Here is a 17,452-nt window from a genome sequence, read left to right as displayed (position 1 = left end):
AGGTTCCCAAAGTCGTCTGACCAGTTTGAAGCTTCAGAGCTGCTCCTCAACACTTTCCTTCCACCCTCTCCTCCCCAGTACTGCCCAGGGGGCCGTGGAGGCAGAGCCCTACCTCTCCCTGTCCTCTAGACAATTCAGCTACACAGACAAGGCCTTGAAATTGTGCAGGGTCTCAGATACAGTCACACAAAGGACTCACAACACCCAGACTCAGACCCCACATGAACACAGGGCACATCACAGGCTCCCAACTCCATGCCTAATATGACTCAGCAGTTCCTTGGGCCCTGACTCCCATCCTGGTGCCTAGGGGTTCTCTTCTGGGGAGAGGGTCAGGGATGAGGGGCCTCAGGCAGGTCAGGAACAGGGGATAAATTGTAGGGGGCTGGGCTGCAGTGTAGCTCAGGGAAGCTGGAGAGTCAGGGTGAGCTTGGTGTACCCCTATTCCTCTAGGAATGACCTTTCCCCACCCCCCAAATCTCAATTTCCTCCCAACCCTTCCACTGCTCATCCTGGGACTTGTCCTGAGCCTCTTTTCCTGCCTAAGCCTTGGTTTCCGCATCTGTCACCTGGGGATTAGTGTCTGTTCTGTCCGCCTCCCAGGGCTTTGGAGGATCAGAGAGATACCCACTGAGGAAACTGCAAGTTGTAACATCACCTGACCCCAGGTTCCCAGACCCAGGTAGGCCCCAGGCAGGACCCTTGACTCTGTTTGCTAAGGGAAGAGCCCCAGGGCCAAACAATTTCTGGGGAGAGCAGGACTTCGAGCTGAGATGCTGAATCCAGCCCATTCCAGTAACCCTGCCCCACCTTCTTTCAGGCAGGCACCCAGGGCTCAGCCATGCCAGCTGGGGTCAGAGAGTGAGCAGCAGCTGGGCGTAGACCCAGTGAGACTGCCGTTCCGGGTGGGGCCCCAATAGCACCCAGTGGTTGCAGTAGGTGTGTCTACAAGGTGCCCTGCTTATGGAGTTTTCCACAGTTTTTCTTCTTCTTATGGTGGAGCTGGGGTTTCACCGTTTGCATAACCGGATCCATATGCCTTTGCTCACTGACATTCCCAAACACAACAGACCTCGCTCGCCTCTGGAAGACGATGGGAACTGTGTTTGGCCCTCTAGGGGGACATCAGCAGAAACACCAACCTCTGTCCTCCCAGCCCCTCAAGCACATTTTGCAGAGAGAAAGAATCGAGGTCCCTGAGTTTTATTTGAGTCCACAGGGGAAGGCCTGACCCCTCCCAGACCCCAGCGCCCCAAAGCCGGAGGAGGAGGGAGAGTGGCAGCCCAGAAGAGCAAGGCCTCCCTGCCCTCAAGCAGCCTGTAGAAAGGAGTCAGAGCAGATCCAGAAGAAGCCCCGCTGTCCTCAGGGGCTGACCCCAACGGGAAGGAGGAGTTGGACTAGAGCTCTGCCCTTGTGACTGGCACCTCCTCTGAGCAGGCCCCCCTGGGGCCTCCACACAGCAATGCCTTCAGAGCCTCTTGGCCTTGTTGGTGGGCTTCATAGATCTGGTCTTCTCCAAACTCCCCCAGGTAGTGCAGACATGTCACAGAGAGCCTAGGGGATTCCAACGGGAGCGTCAGACTCTGCCAGCCCATAGGGGCAGACTAAGGTTCCCAGGGTTCCATCCTGCCTCCCTGCTCCCATCATACCTGATGGGCCAGGGGCCCCCTGTGATCATCACACTGATGTGTGGCTCTGGCCCATTGCTAAGTCCTGGGCCCGTGAGACGTTTCACCTGGTTCACTTCTCGAACCCCGTAGCTGGAGGAGAGAGACACAGCATTAGTGAGGGCCTGGTCAGTGGGGGACCTGTCTGTACATGAAGCTGGCACACTGGACCTTTGCTGAGTTCAGTGCCCAGATTCTGAACCTCCCTGATGGAAAACTGAGGACCAGAGAGCGGAAGCTCCTGGCCCCATGACCTTGTTGCTTGGGCACCTACCCTTCGACTTGCTCCCAGCTCCAGGACTCAGACTTGGTCCCAACTGACCCTCTACCTTGACCAGAGCCCTAGTGGAGTGTGTGTGAGAGGGAGAGTGGGGACCTCCACCCACCAAGTCCTGCTCCTGGAGGAAAGAAGGGACCAAACTTTCAACTCACTCCTGCCAGGCCTGGGAGCAGCTCTTGTCCAGGACATCTGTGTAAACCGACTCGCTCAGCTCCTGATGCCCCCTGTGGGTGTGAAGCTTGGCCTCTGCCTTTGCCAGATGTTGCCCCATCTGGAACAAGGAGGAGCTGAGAGTCAGGGCTTAGGGACCGCTCAGTGTGGGGGAGAAAACAGGAGCCTGGATCTCTGGGGGAGAATGAGGTGGCAAGGGAGACTTCGGAGCAGGAAGCACCTGTGAGGCAGGCCTCAGGGTCCTCCCCCAGGTCCTGAAAGCTGGGACTGGACCAGCTGAGGCAGGATCCACTTTCCTGGGATGGGGTGGGTGGGTGGAAAACACTGGGGTGGAAGTTTAGACCAGGGCACAGGGTCCCTCCCCCAGAGCGCACCTGCCCATCAGCCCATGCTATTTTAAACCACAAGGAAAGAAAAAAAAACAAAAACCCCAGCCCATTCTTCAGTGACACGTGTACGTATAGGTCCCTTCCCCACCCCCACACCCCACAGAGGTACTCAGGTAGGCTTGACAGGCTTGTGTGTGAACACAGACATACACACACTCACACTCGTATATCTATGCACTCAGAATACATGCACACATACACCAGCACTCCTCGGTCTTATTTTAGGAAGGAGTCCAGACCGGAACATGGGCCTGGAACTGGAAGAGCCTGAGACCACAAGGTGGTGACTCCCTGGGACCTCGAGATACTGCGGGGTATCCCAGATTTCCAGTCTCCTTTGGACAGACAAATGTGTAAACTGAGGCACGGAGGTTCAGATGAGGCAAAGATGGCAATATCATGGAAGGCTGAGCCCAGTTGGATGGCTGGAAGTGGGGTTTGGGCATCAAAGGCAAGTGGTGGCATCTGAGGTAGATGGAGGGGTCTGGCTTAAGGAGGCCTGGACAGGGGAACCGCTCCAGCAAGGGACTCACCTGGTAGGCCACCGCCCTGCAGGCATCACAGCGAAAGTGCGCAGGCATGTGAGCTGAGAACTTCTCCTCATCATCCAGCTGTGGGGCAGTGGCCGTGAGTGGAGCACTGTCCCCGAGGCCCCCTGGGATAGCCCAGGCCCCCAGCAGCAGCAGTAGCAGTGGCAGTGACAGCCTCATGGTTCGTGGAGCCAGCTCGGTGAGCATGGGCTGTGGTCAGGATGCAGATGTACGAGTGTGCGGTGGGGGCCTCCCCAGAGCACCTGGCCCAGACCAATGGGGAACCGACACCTCAACCCTCCCATTTTCTCCCTTTCGCCCAGAGGTGCACCTCCTCTGGTGGGACACCGGCACCAGCCAACTGAGCTCCATTTCTTGGGTAGGGGACAATGAGGCAAGGAGAGTGGCTGGGCCTGGGCAAGATACATGGGGCTGACACTTCCCAAGTCCTGGGATCTGGCTGTGTGGCAGGCTCTGTGCTGAGCACTTCCCAGGAGGGGGGTGGTTGGCTACTGTAATCTTTATTCTACCACAGACACATGAAGGCTCGGAGAGAAGTGACAAATCCAAGGCCATGCATCTAGAGGGGCCGTGCTGAAATTGGAGCCCAGACCCTGTTGACCCCAAAGCCTACTGGCTACTGAGCCGTCAGGAGGAACAATGCCACAGGCATGGTTGCCAGCCTAGGGGTCCCTCCCTGGGAGGCAAACTCACTGAGGCAGGGATACCACAATATATGAAAGACATACACGATCTCCTTCCCTAAGCCCTAGTGTCATGCCCAGGCATGAAAGGGCATGGGTGGGGGGGTGTTAAAGGGCCACAGCAGGAAATCAGACACCTTACACCAGTTGTTCCAGCCATCAGAGCCCGTTGGGTCAGAGATTTATTGCTCACCAGGATGAGGTGACAAGCCCAAGGCCCTCCATGTTATGGAAACAGCATCTCTGGCCATGAAAAGATGTCCAGCTTTTTCTGGCTCATAGTTCTCACAGTCAGCTTCCAGTTCAAGGCAGGGGCAGGGACTCCGAGGGCCCCTGGTCTCCCAAGGGCATGAAACTTAATGAAGGCATCCATCTCCGCCCTGAATACTGCTTCTAACAGGCACTCTTCTTCCCCAAACTCATCACGTCACATACCTGTGCAGCAAGGTCCGGGCACTTCAAGCTCAGAACTCACACAGACCCCCGCACAGAGCACCTTCCACTTAACTCCATGCATCTTCCTCTGCCCTCCTCAGCGGCTGCTGGAACCTCAGGGCAGCTGGAACGCATGCTCTGGGCCCGTCCCTTACTATGCTGTGAGCAGCATGCAGAGCCAGCGCCTCTCAGCGTGGTTGTCACATCTGTGCTGGGGGAGTGAAACCAGCTGAGGGCTCTAAGTTCTCTCTGGCCACCCCCACACAGAAGCGTCCCTTCTACTGTCTGCCCTATCCCACTCTCTGCTCCACCCAGAGGGGTCAGGAGGCTCCTCTGGAAGAACTGTTCAACCATTTTCCTGCTTGTAAGTCCTTCCTGATGACTCACTTCATCTGCTCCCTACTCAGGGTGGGAATGGCTGAAGCCCCCATCCCTGGCCCCAGGATGAGCCAGCTCAGCTCTGAAGGCTTAGAGAAGCCAAGTCAGAAGCCGGGGTTGATGGGGGAATACAGGGTGGGGCCCCCAGCTAAGGACTATAGCCACTTTCTCACTTGCCTCCAAGTACCCCATAGCACCTCCTGTACTACTTCCCTGCTCCACCTCCACCTGCTGTCCCCACAGCTCCCTTTCTCGGACACAGCCTGACCTGGCTGCACTGGCCACTTCCCCTCACAGCTTCCCAGGCCAAGGCTTAGATTTTCTTCCAAAGCATAACAGATTGATGGCCAGAGTCTTTCTCCCTCCATCCCACTGTTGCTCACTAGCCTGCTCCACTTCAGCTGGGCCCACCTTCAGGGAGGAACAGACAACTACTACCTCTGCGGGCAGCCCTGTCCCCTGCTGCTCCCAATTCCTGCTGTTCCTAGCGAACACCAACACCCCCTCAGCCTGGCTCCTGGGGACAGGTCCCAAGACTTCTCTCTTTCCCACGCGCACACACACACACCACACTCTGGGAATGCTTGGGAAAGGGGTACACAACGCTGTTGTGGAAGGAAGGCAGTCACTTCCTGAACTCCAGCTCCATCAGCTCCCGGGGCTCAGTTACATTCTCTGAAGGTAACTTCCGGTCTGAGGACTAGATGAGATGGACAAAAAAGGTGACAGAAGACGGGCAGGTGACTGGATGCCTGAACCTTTCAAGGCCATCAATAGGCCTCAACACCATGCGGATCAGGTCCTGGGGGCCTCACACAGGGAACAAGGAGCCCTTACTGGCCTGGGCAGGACCCGGACCCAAGCTGGTAGAAGGAGCACAGAGGAACAGAGGGGGTGCAGGGCTGGGGGTCCCACTCACGGGCAGGTAGTACATCCCGTCCAGGGACCCCGCCTCCGAAGCCCAGGGTAGCTGGGTGCCGCTGAAGGGTGGCGGGCCCGGGGATGGCGGCAATGAGAGGCCAGGGATAGGCCCATAGGCGGGCGGGTAGAGGCTGGGGTTTAGGGCCAGCGGGGTGTAGATGCGTCGGGGTAGCCCCGGGGGCGAGGGCGGCAGAAGCACCTCCACGTACTGCCCGCTCTCAGGGTCAAAGAGCAGCCGCAGCCGAGGCTGCCGCGGCGCCTCCACGAAGTAGTAGCGGCCACTCTCAGGGTCCACCAGGACCTTCCCCGTGCGCGCGGCCCCAGGTGGCCTGCGTGACCCCGGGGAGGGGCCGTCAGGGGACCGGTCCATCGGAGGAGCAGAGGCTGCACGGGGCTGGGGCGGAGCCTTTATGCCAGCCAATGCCTGGGGCTCCCGCAGGACAGGCACCTGGGTCGTAGTCGCAGGCTCGGGGGCCAAAGGGGGAGTCTCCAATTTGGGTGCTCTCCCCGGACTCGAGCTAGGGTGCACCTGAGGGGAGCTGGGGCGGGGTGGTCCAGACGGTTGGACCCCTGCTGGCCCTATGGACGGCTGTTGGGGTAAGGTGCGAGCTCCACCTAGGGGGCTGGTCGGACCCTCACCATCCGGAACAAGGCGCTGGGCCTCGGTAACCGGGTTTCCCCCTCCAGAACAGCGCACCAGGACTCCCCTGGTTTCCTCTGGCCGGCGGCCCAATGCCAGGGCACCAGGCAGGCGGATCTCAGTGCGCGCGAAGGGTTTCGCCGTGCTGTTCTCTGCCCTTCGCCGCAGGACCCCGTTGGGCTGAGAAGCGTCCCGGGGGGCTGTGTTGGGGGATGGTTCTGGGGACTCGTAGGGGTGCGATACCACAGGTAGAAAGTCCTTGAGATAAACAGAGGTGTAGTGAGCCGGGGCGGGGGTCCCCGGCACCTGGAGCTCTTGCGTCTTGGATGCACCACCCTCTTCCCGGCGGGAATCCGCAGGAGGCGCAGGCAGCCCTGAGCCTGGGATTCCCGCCGGGAAGCTCGGCGCGTATGTGGTTTTCACCATTTTGCGCACGTCGCGGGGCCGTGGAATAGCCACACGCGGGCGTTCCGGAGCCGCTTCTCCAGGGCCCAAGGCTTCTGGGCGCGCATCCGAATCCACGGTGGCCACGAGGCGACTGAAGGGCGGGTCGGGTGCAGCCACCTCTGGCGACCGCTGACCGCGTCGGGAGGCAAGACCCAGCATCTCCCGCGTGGAAGGACTCCCAGCCTCCGTTAGCTCTGGAGTCCTGGGTGAGGATGGCGTAGGCGGCGCCAGCTTCCCCTGGACCACGCCGTTCACGGCTTCCCGCATAGAGACTACCGATGAACTCTGCACTGTGGGATCCCACGTCTCTTGGGGCGAAGGGCTCCACGTCCCAACAGGACCAGCTGGAGCCTCCCCTGAGATCAAGGCCGGCGGGGATGGGCTCCTGCTCCTCTCTACTGTAGCTCCGATTTCGGGATGTGGAACCTCCCACCGCGAAGGGGCCTCCGGGGACGGGCTTCTTGCCCTGGCAACACCCGGATTCCACGGAGAAAGGGTCAGAGGGGAAGAGCTTTTTCTGCTGACAGTTTCCTCGACGGTGGGATCCTGATTTTCCCACGCGGAGTATGCCTCGGGGAAGGACGGGCTACTCACCTTCCGAATAGCCCGATCCCACGGGGGCAGGTTCTGCGGGGCCAGGCAGTGAGAACCCCGCACGGCTCCATTTGGAGCCTGCCCCAGCGAGGACGGGCTCCTCGGCCTCACAGCCTTACTTGGAACTTCCCGGGGGTCCCTGGATTCGAAAGGCGGACTCTGTGGCCTCAGAATGGTTCGATCCGGAGTCTCTCCTGGGAACCTAGTCTTGGGTTCCTGGTTCTGCGTCTCCTGGGTCTTCTCCACTGACTGCAGGAAGATGCTGGAACTAACCGGACCCAGTGGCTCGGTCCCGGGAGCGGGCTTGTCGCGCCGAATCGCGCGTTCACGGAGGCTGGGCCACGGCCGTGGGGCCCTGGCAGGGGCTGAATTATATTGCAGTCGGGGTGGCCGAGACCTGCCATCCTCCTGGACCATTCGGGTACTGCTGTCCGTTTTTCGAGTCTCGGGCTCTGGTTGATCCGTGGGCCCGAAGGTGGCGCTGCTCGGGGCAGGAGCCACGGGGTTCAGTTTTCTGGCCAGCGCCGCCTGCACGATGCCCGCGGCGGCCTGCAGGCGGCCCAGGGACTCGTCCAGGGAGCCGGTACGCAGGAACAGTCGGGGGCGCGGCGCGCAGGCCTCCCGCGGGGGACTCCGAGGCCGGGGGCGCAACTCGATCTGACGCTTGGGCACCGTCCGGGGCCTGGCGGGCGCCGCACGCTCCTCCAGCGCCACCTCCACACATTCGAACTGCGCAGGGGTGGCGGGACCCGGCCCACGGGGCCGCAGCTCCAGGTAGGTAGCCCAGCGGGAGCCACCGTCGGGGGACTGGGGCTGTGGTGCGGCGGGGGAGGGAGACCTGGGCCCTGGTGGAGAGAGGCTTCGGAAAGCCCGCGCTGTGATCTGTTGCACCTCACCATCCGCGGAGTCGGAGGGGCTGAACAGGGCCCCCGCGCCGAAGATGACTTCCATTTCCCCCGACGGCAGCATGCGCAGCTGGGGCTGGGGCGGCCGCGGGCCTGAGCCCGGGCCTCGCGGGAAACCCGAGCCGGGCGGGAGCTGCTGGAGGCTATTCTGGGCGCTGACGGACAGGCGAGGCTGCGCCACCGCCCCCAGCGCAGGGGCCACCCGGGGCCAATTCGCCCGGCCCTGTGCGTCCGGCCCAATGTCCGGGGGCTCTGGAGAACCCGGAGCCGTGTGGTAGGAGCCTGACGAACCGGAGGAGTCCTGGCGCTGCGCGGGGGCCGAGGGTAGTTGACCTGTGAGCCCGGGCAGGGCTGGCGGGGCGAGCGCGATCAGCATGGTGGGGCCGGACACCGCTCACTACCTCCCTCGCACTCGCCTCTGCTGCTGCTGCGGACGCCCGCACTGTCCCCGCCCCGCCCGCGGATGCCATGGGGTCACTGCTCCTTAAAGTGGCCGCGGCCGCTCGCGACCCAGCGGTGTCGCCAGCAGGAGACCTGGACCCTGGGCCTTACCCTCCCAAGCCCCTTCTCCGGCGCGGCTTGGACCGCCGGGGTAGCACTCCAGGTTTTGGCGGACAGGAAGGTGAGGGGAGGAAACCGAGGTTGATGGGGAGGCCCGTCTGAGGTCAAGCACAGTGCATGTGGATCCGTGTGTGAGCCAGGGGCACAGACTTTCAGGCCGGGCAACTCAGGTCTTGCCAGCAATTTTGTCTTCCCCTCAACCCTCAGTGGCTTCCCATCACAGCAGGGCACCCCTGCTCCCTGACTCTGTCATCCCATCCCAGTTGGAGCTCCTAAGAGTGCACCCACTTTCCTTGACCAGTCAACTCCAATTGCGTGGAGGACTCCCCTTCCCCCCACCCCCACTCCAAAAGTTGTGCTTGGGACCCAGGAAGCTGCTGTCCCTGGCTAGGCCCACTGCCTTTAGTGGGAACTTACTGGAAGGAATTGCAGTGGACAGGTCTTGTATAGGCTGCTTGGGCAACCAGAGCAAGTCCGGGATGCTGATGTGGACTCTCTTAGGAACACTTTGGGTTGCCATGGAAAGTCCCACTGAGGCAGGCATCGCTCTGTGCTCCCCCAGGTACTCACAAGGCCCTCATTCAGCCCCCACCACTTCAGCACTAGCTCTGGGGACAGGCACTGGTGGGTAAGGAGCCACCATTTGTAAGTGTTCTGGGGCAATGACAACGGGCACTATTTGCCCTAATACTTCTGACTTCTAGGTCCTGCATGATTCAGTCTCAGTGGGCCCTGCAGCACTGCTCCCTCCTCTGCACTTACTTTCACACTGACCCAGGAAAAGCTAGACTTGAGGAATCTGACTCAGTCTCCCTAGTGGGTCCCCTGCCAGGATGAGTCCCTGTGATCACCGAGCTGTCAAGTGATGACTTCTGAGAGGATGAAGCCTGCCACGGCCCCTCACAGACTGTTTCCCCACCTTAAAAAGAGACATGGCATTCTCCCTTTCCCTCCTCCCATTTGTGAACACTGATGAGTTTCTGTTTGGGGGAAGAGTTAAGAAGGTGCACATGTAATTCACAATATAACATTTTTGTTTTGTGGTGATTTCCCAAACTGTGGTCCAGGAACCCACTGTCTTCGAGGTCTCTGGTCAGGGCTTTCTCTCTCCCTCTCTCTTCTCTCCCCCTCACACACAGGGCTGTTTATATAGGTAGGGATTAAATACCGACTAAGAAAGGACAGTGCCCACTAGACAACAAAGCAGTCCTCCCCTAGGCTGCAACCCCATAATCCCATGGACCCCTGGCAGGTGGTGCTCCAAGGCCTGTTCCCCACTCAGTCCCTGATAACTTAATTCTCACATCACCAAGGCCCAGGAGGCAGGCAGGCAGGAAGGAGTGTCTTCTCTTAACCTGTCCCTTTCCTGGGGGCCAGGCCACTGGTAAGTCTTCAGGGGGTACCCACAGGGGTAGGAAGGACCAGGATGGGGATCCCCACAGCACAGAAGGCAGAGCTCAGGTTACAAACAGAAAGCAGACAACCATTTTTATTTTCCCCTGGGGTGCTGGTGGCTCCATGCCTGACGTGTCCCCAAGGCTTTCTTATGCTTCTGGTCTAGCACCTGGGCCATGTAGTTCTCCTGCTGCCTCTGGATCCGGAAGTCAGACATGTGATTCCTGCAAGGAGCCAGCTGGGCGTGGGCTGGGGACAGCCCCAGTAGGGGCCAGAAGTCTGGCTCTCATATCCATTAACAACCCCCAGCCTGTCCATGACCCCTCACCTGAAGATCTGTTTCTGATGGCTGATAACTTGCTGCAATTCCTTAATCTCATTCTCTTTGCCATTAAGTATATCTTCTTGCTTTATAATGTGAGACTCAATTTCTGTGGGGGAGAGAGGCAGGGAGGAGGTGGTTCCATCCCACGGGCCCCTTCCTGAGACAAGATATTCCATCGTGGGTCTTTTCAGAGCTTGGCTCCTGCCACCCAGAGGTTCTCTATGAGTAGCTGCTAATACTTTAGTAAGAATGAGTTTATTATGGAGTCTTGATGAGGTGGTAGGGACACAAAGTCTGATAAATGTGTCAGTGACTTCACAACTCTATTCTGGACCAGGTGACTCACAGGAGGGCAGGCAAAGGCCCTTGGAGAGAGGTGGCAGCCCTGCCCAAAGGCAGAAGAATGAATGGCTCCTGGCCTCATCTCCCGCAGATCTTTGCACACGTCGCCTCTTTAGTGAGACTCTCCCTAGTCTAAAATTATAACCCTTTCCAATACTTCCTGTCTCTTTCTCCTGCTTCACTTTCCTTTGTAACATGTATATATAACATACCATGTATTTTGCTCATTTACCTTCTCCCTGAGGATGCAAGGACAAGGATTTTTGTTTTATTCATGGTTTTAACCCTAAGGCCTAAAATAGTATCTGGCACATAATAGGTGCACGATACATTTATGGAATGAACAAACAGGATGTCCCCTGGAGGTTTTGGACTTAGAAACATCACCTAGTTCGGTCATCTCAATCCAATTAGACCTCCTGAGGGCCAGCCAGGTGTGTCCAGCCCTTGGCAGGGTCCCTGCCATTGAGGCAACAGCTCCTTAAAGGAGTGTTAAGATTCAGGAACCGATCAGAGGACAGAACAAGGTGACATTTCAATGAATGTTGGTGGAACAGTATTACCATTTTGGGCAAGTTGCCTCCTTTTCAGACCAGTGTCATTCATTTCTATAGATGTGGGCAGAGACAGCCCCTGCAGGGTGGGGAGGACCCAGGGAAATTAATGGTTGCAAAGCTCACCGGCTAGTTAAGGCTCATTAGATGCCAGGATGATTTTTGTGACTTGGGTCAGAATCCAGTGAGGCTGTAGGGACCTGCGGGGTGCTTCATTTACATAACTGTCTCTCAGGAAGCCCTGGAAAATTCTGATCCTCACAGGAAGAAAATCCCACTGCCTTTAAATGTTAGACACAGAGTAACTAAAACAGAAGCTCTGAAAATACAGAAACGCTGAAGCATTCAAGGTTTCAGAAGAGACGGCCTGGTAACAAGTTAAGGCACAGCATAGAAAAGAGGAGGCACAGGTGAAGGAGGGGAAGGAAGACATGAGCTCATGGGGTCTCGGGCCCCGGACAATCAGCACTCCTTCCCCTGGTCATGCAGCTAATCCAGACTCACTGCTTGTGAAGTTCTCTTGACAAAAAGCATCAGAAATTTGTGTGAATCTTTTAAAGTAAATGAGATAAATATAAAATAAAGGGCACCCAGTGAGGGAATGGTTAGAAAAGCCCTTTGAAAAGATTCAGGAACTGTGCACGTAAAACCAAACTGAAACTACACAAAGGAAGAGGCAGTGGGGAGGCGCAGACCAGGAGGAGGCCAGGGGGCGGCAGTTCGGGTCACCAGATCTGCTCAGGTGAGGGCTCCTGCCCCACTGGAGGGATTCGGGACATTCTGGAAGGAGGTAGCCAGGCTCCATCCCTGTGACTCACACACACCTTCCAGCCCTGGGCCTTGGCTAATCTCTAGGAAATGCCCTAAAGGAAGGATGGCTTTTCCTAGCACTGCCAGGGAAGTGAGGGTGGGGGATGTCCAGAGAAAGGGAAAGGACTAGGGACCAGTGTCCTGGGTATGAAGGCAGTGACTGCCTATTGGGCCCCAGGAGGCCCTAATGGGAGCCCTTGATCAAATAACCATGAGGCCTGTCAGGTCACCTGGCCAGATCAAGATGGCAGCCTGCTGGCAACTTACCAGTGAGAATACTCACCAAGGGAGAGAGAAGTCTGGATTGGAAGGTAGAGGGCACCCAAAGCTCCAGGTAGGGCCCATCAAGAGAGACTTTTTGAACCTCTTTGGGGCTTGAGCTCTGGGCTCTGGCCTATTCAAAATCTGCTGCAGTGAATGAAGCAGATGTTGTATATGGAATTCATACCTACTTCTTAAAATATGTATAAAAAAAAATATGGGAGTTTAGCATCCTGGGAAAATGAAAATGGGCAGCTGATTGAAAGTGCCCCGCAACTCACGGCACCAGCTGAGCTAAGTGGCTACATGCATCTGCATGGAGCAGAGCTGAAAACTAATGGCCCACAGGCATACTTTATTTGGCCCATACAATATTTTTAAAATTTCTAAATCACCCTGGCTGATATGACTGAGTGGACTGAGTGCTGGACTGTGAGCAAAGGGTCACAGGTTCAATTCCCAGTCAGGGCACAGGCCTGGGTTGCAGGCCAGGGTGACACGTGAAAGACATCCACACATTGATGTTTCTCTCTCTCTCATTCTCCCTCCCTCCCCCTCTCTAAAAATAAATAAATAAAACTCTGCCTTCATTCTTAAAAATAAAATAAAATTTCTAAATCAGTTGCCACCACTAAAAAGTCAGAAAACCTTCCATTAAAACCGGTTTCTTTTTTAAAGCTCTGACAGGCCCTGGCTGTTGTGCCTTAGTGAATTGAGTGCCAGCCTGTCAACCAAATGGTCCCCGGTTCAATTCCCAGTCAGGGCACATACCTGGGTTGCGGGCCAGGTCCCCAGTAGGGGGCGTGTGAGAGGCAACCACATATTGATGATTCTTTCCCTTGTTCTCCTTCCCTTCCCCTCAAAAAAATAAATAAATAAAAAATAAAATCTTTACAGCTCTGACAGTACTGGACCCCTATTTCCACAGCAGAGTAGCTAAGCCCTCGCGAGGGCCCGTCTCTCCGCATCACCACAGTCCCCACTCTGCCCTACTAATCCCCACCCGGAAACTAGGGATCAGCTCCCAAGTAGTACTGTGCTTGCTCTGTTGTTTCTCTTTTAACAGAGTTATGAACAAAGTATACTAGTTCTAATATCCATCAAAAGAGGGAAAACAAAAGGTGGACTAAGAAAGGTTGTATGTTTCAAGAAAAATGGGAGCAAGCCCGTTCCTTTATGGCCATGAAGAATATTGTACACCAACTGCTTTCCTCATTTCCGTGGCCTGCCTGGTCCCTGAAGGCCTTTGCGAAGCTGTGGCCCACCTGGGCCTGCCTGTATCCTCATCCGGGAACAGAAGTTGGGATGAAACCCTGCCCTGGACATGGGCATGGAGCAGTTAGGGATGAGCCCGTGTATATAAGCGTGGGAAGGAGCACGGGCCTCCCGCCTACCATTGCACTTGGTGATGAGCTGGTCCTTCTTACTGGACTCCTGCAGGGCTCTGCTCTTGACAGTGGAGAGCCTGGGTGGAAAACATAAGAAAGGGTGGGAAGACTGACAGGCAGATGGGACCCCTAACCTTCCCTCCTACCAAAGCCCACTTACGCCTTTTCAAAGGCCAGCTTCTCTTTCTCCAGCTGTTTAGACAGCACTTCTACCTCTCCGAGGGCAAACTGCAACTTCTCCTCTTCCTTAGTCAGGAGGACCTTGGTCTTGGCATGAGCAGCTTTCTCGTCCTGCAGGGGCAACACCAGTAACCTCATTACCCCAACCACGTTGGATCTCCTAGGCTCCCTCAACCAGCCCCCTTACTCAAAGGGCCACACAGAAGCCAGGGCACGGAAAGATTCTGTCCTCATTACTGAGGCTGGAGGCTCTCAGAAGCCAATACTCAATGACTCTGCTCAACCACAGAGATCCTGGGACATGGGGTAAGATTAGGAGCCTGCAGAGGCCATTACTCACCACCAGCTTCTTTTCCAGTGCCTGGAACTCTTCTTTACTGACAAAATTTTCATCCTGGAGAACCATCTGCAATAGACACTGGCTCAGGAAGGGCCTGGGGCTGGGGTGTCCTCAGGGACCAGGAGCAAGGATGGATAATGGGATGATGCCCATGGCATCCAGGATGAGGTTGGGGCCCTGGGAAGGGAGAATTCGGTTCCACAAGATTCACTGAGGCTCAGCTCTAGGTCCTGCCCTCAAGGAGCAACCAGTCTTATAGAGGAGATAGCCCACAGCCAGAACTTGTAACATGGTGTGTACTACGATGGAGAAGCACAAAGTGGTGTTCAGAGGAGGGTCCTGACCCTAAGGAAGGGTCAGAACTGCTTCAGGAGAAAGGGACATCAAATCAGACCTGAGATCTGCCTGCTATGTAGGGGTGGGCCAGAAGAGGGGTGGAAGAGAAAAGTGTTCTAAAAGAGAAAACTGTGAGAAAAAGGCCAGGGATGGAGCATGCCTCTTAAAGAAACGAAGAGGAAGAGTTGGGTACCTTCAGGTAACTGAAGGTAATTCAATGCTTAGGGCTGCATATACAGCCATTAGAATGAGAAAGAAAGGTAAATCATCTTATTTCTGAGATAAAGTTATCTCCCACCTTTTTATCAAGATAGAAAACAAAAACAAAATAACCATGAACTCTACCTGGCCAGGATTTTAGCATGCCTGTCCAGATAATCTAGGGCTCCAAGCTTTGCTCCCATGAATTGGGGTTTGACTGAGAAAGCAAAAGCAAAGGGACATAAAGGGGTCAGAAACCAAAGCCCTTAAATTATCGTGTGCAAGGTTCAAATCTGTGCTTACTGCACTCAGCGTGGCAGACACTTCATTAGACACTGGGGAGATGATGTCCCTATTTGGAAGGATGCCTGAACCAGAGGGTCTTGGGAAGTCAGTGAAGTCATCCCCAACTAGATATGGGGAAAATGAGGCTCAATGAATAGAGACATATCTACCGGGCCCTGCACAAACAGGCAAAGAGAGTAGAGAACAACTTGATTTAAATTAAAATTCCCTTGTAAAATATTCATGAAATTCTTCCCCTTTGGCTCCACCCCCACAAGCCGTAACACATCTAGGCCCCGCCTCCTGGTGACGCTATTGGTAATGGGCTCTCGGCACGCCCCTTGCTTCCGTACAGGGTCTGGCCCCTACCCCACCATTTAGGCGGCCTCTCCCTCAGCTCTTTTGGCTGCGTACCACGTTCCTCAGCTGATGGATCAGTTCCTCCTGAGATTCAATCACGTCCCGCAGTTGATCGAAGGCGAGACACACCGACCCTGACCCCCCCTGCGACCACCCGGCGGGCGTCGCCATCTTTTGCCCCCGCCAGCCCGTTGGAAATGGCTGCCGCTGAGTCGCTCACCACATCGCCCACCAATGAAGATGAGACGCCACAGAGCACCCTGGCAACCGGGGGCGGGGACTTTAGCTGTTAGCCGGGATAGGACGGCCTCTTAAAGGAGTCGCCCGGGGAATTTAAAACCCTTAGGAATTGAAGTTTATAGAGAATTTGCCCATCTGTATTATCTTGTGTTTCTCACGCAGTCCTGAGGAGCAGGCGGGGACGGGCTAATATTGACATTTCCTTCATGAGCCAGTGAACAGGCAACACATCCGCCCTCAGCCTCCTCCCAGAAACTGCAAGACCGTGAAGCAAGAGCCATTTAAAGCAGCACCTGTATCTTTAGCTTCACACGCCTCTCTCCCACCCTAATCTCTAAATATACCACAGAGTATGAGACTCCAGCCTCCTGTGTTCTCTCTTCCTCCTACAACATATGCAGTACTTAGGAGGCCCTAACTTAAGAAATGAAGGCGAGGCTGAAGAATAGAAAAGGAGAGTGGTCTCATCCAAGATGAGTCCTGGTAATCTGGTACCAGGCTCTTTGCAGCCAAATGGAGCCAAATGCGACCGTATCAGTGCTGCGGAGGGCACTGAAGAAGAGTCCGAAGAGATGGGAATTGAAGTGGAGCATGAAGGAGACTTCTAAAACGGGTAGGGAAGGGTAAAGTGATCACACATCTTCACCAAATCCCTATCTCCCTTTGTTTTGAAACCCAGTTAAGATCAAGCTTAGGGAATATCAGAGCTAATATTGATCGAGTATTCACTATTTCATGGCACAATTATGACACATTAGTATTATTTCACTTGCTCTTCATAATAACCTTGGGAAGTAGATTCTAATGTCCACATTTTACAGATGAGGAAATGCGGGTTCTCTAGAGTGAATAACTCGCCCAAAGTCACCCAAGCTACTAAACTTTGGAACAGTTTTCAGGTGGGCAGTTTGATTCCAGATTCCATATTCTTAAAAAAAATTAATTTATTTTTAGAGAGAGGGGAAGGGAGGGAGAAAGAGAGGGAGAGAAACATCAGTGTGAGAGAGAAACACCATTGGCTGCATCTTGTACATGTCCTGACCAGGGACGGACAGGCAACCTAGCCATGTGCCCTCACTGGGAACAGACCCAACGACCTTTTGCCCAACCAACTGAGCCCACACTGGAGTTCACGTTCTTAACCATGATGTTTTGCTGCATTTTTGTTGAACATAATAGATACTGAAGATATGGAAGCAGGAAATGACTATATTAAGGAGTTAGCAAAAAATATTATCATTGTCCAGGAGGGAAGCTGAGAGTTTAGGTAAGCCACTCAGGATGCTCCCCAGGGCTCCCGAGGGGTCTGTTTTTTTGGCTGGATTTTGTGACCTGACAAACATGGTCATTCCTGTGGGGCTGTCAGTGATAGCCCTTGTTTTATCTTCCCTTGTTGCTTGTGTCTGTTCTCGTGTCCTTGAGAGCAAGGCTATTTCCGGCAGCCAGTCTAAAAGGGCCCCAGAGTATACTGTTCACTAGGACTTCTGTGATGGAAATGCTCGTCTGCACTGTCCAGTACTGCAGCCACTGGCTAATGTGGGCTATTTGGACCTTGAAACATGGCTCATGTAACTAAGGAATTGCTTTTTAAATTTTTAAAAACTTTAAAATTTACATTAAAATAGCTTTATGTGACCCTGACTGGTATGGCTCAGAGAGTTGGGAGTTGTCCTGAAAACTGAAAGGTCATGGGTTCGATTCCTGGTCAGGGCACACGCCTGGGTTGTAGGCTACGTCTCTGGTTGGGGGCATGCAAGAGGCAAATGATCAATGTTTCTCCAGCACATCGATGTTTCTTTCCCTCTTTCTGTCT

The 17,452-nt window shown here is 55.3% G+C and overlaps 3 protein-coding genes across 3 annotated transcripts; all 3 read right to left on the bottom strand.

Moving 5' to 3' along the window:
• Positions 1 to 1,187: 1,187 nt before the first annotated feature.
• Positions 1,188 to 3,371, bottom strand: MZB1 (marginal zone B and B1 cell specific protein). Its single transcript, XM_045830213.1, has 4 exons — positions 3,041 to 3,371; positions 2,100 to 2,218; positions 1,650 to 1,760; positions 1,188 to 1,554 (listed from the first exon to the last, which is right to left on the bottom strand). The coding sequence occupies exons 1-4, from the start codon at positions 3,242 to 3,244 to the stop codon at positions 1,398 to 1,400; spliced, it is 591 nt and encodes a 196-aa protein (XP_045686169.1). The 5' UTR covers positions 3,245 to 3,371; the 3' UTR covers positions 1,188 to 1,397.
• Positions 3,372 to 3,877: 506 nt separating this feature from the next.
• Positions 3,878 to 8,480, bottom strand: PROB1 (proline rich basic protein 1). Its single transcript, XM_045830210.1, has one exon. It carries the CDS (start codon positions 8,435 to 8,437, stop codon positions 5,366 to 5,368), a length of 3,072 nt encoding a protein of 1,023 aa, XP_045686166.1. The 5' UTR covers positions 8,438 to 8,480; the 3' UTR covers positions 3,878 to 5,365.
• A 1,625-nt stretch (positions 8,481 to 10,105) lies between these two features.
• On the bottom strand, positions 10,106 to 15,614 carry SPATA24 (spermatogenesis associated 24). The gene is made up of 6 exons (XM_045830212.1): positions 15,454 to 15,614; positions 14,218 to 14,283; positions 13,858 to 13,988; positions 13,704 to 13,774; positions 10,346 to 10,448; positions 10,106 to 10,241 (listed from the first exon to the last, which is right to left on the bottom strand). Exons 1-6 carry the CDS (start codon positions 15,568 to 15,570, stop codon positions 10,112 to 10,114), a joined length of 618 nt encoding a protein of 205 aa, XP_045686168.1. The 5' UTR covers positions 15,571 to 15,614; the 3' UTR covers positions 10,106 to 10,111.
• Positions 15,615 to 17,452: the final 1,838 nt, after the last annotated feature.

Source organism: Phyllostomus hastatus, unplaced genomic scaffold (genome assembly GCF_019186645.2).
Source record: "Phyllostomus hastatus isolate PE091 unplaced genomic scaffold, TTU_PhHast_1.1 phas_contig_150, whole genome shotgun sequence".
Taxonomy (NCBI): Eukaryota; Metazoa; Chordata; class Mammalia; order Chiroptera; family Phyllostomidae; genus Phyllostomus; species Phyllostomus hastatus.
This window is presented reverse-complemented; position numbering and strand designations above follow the sequence as displayed.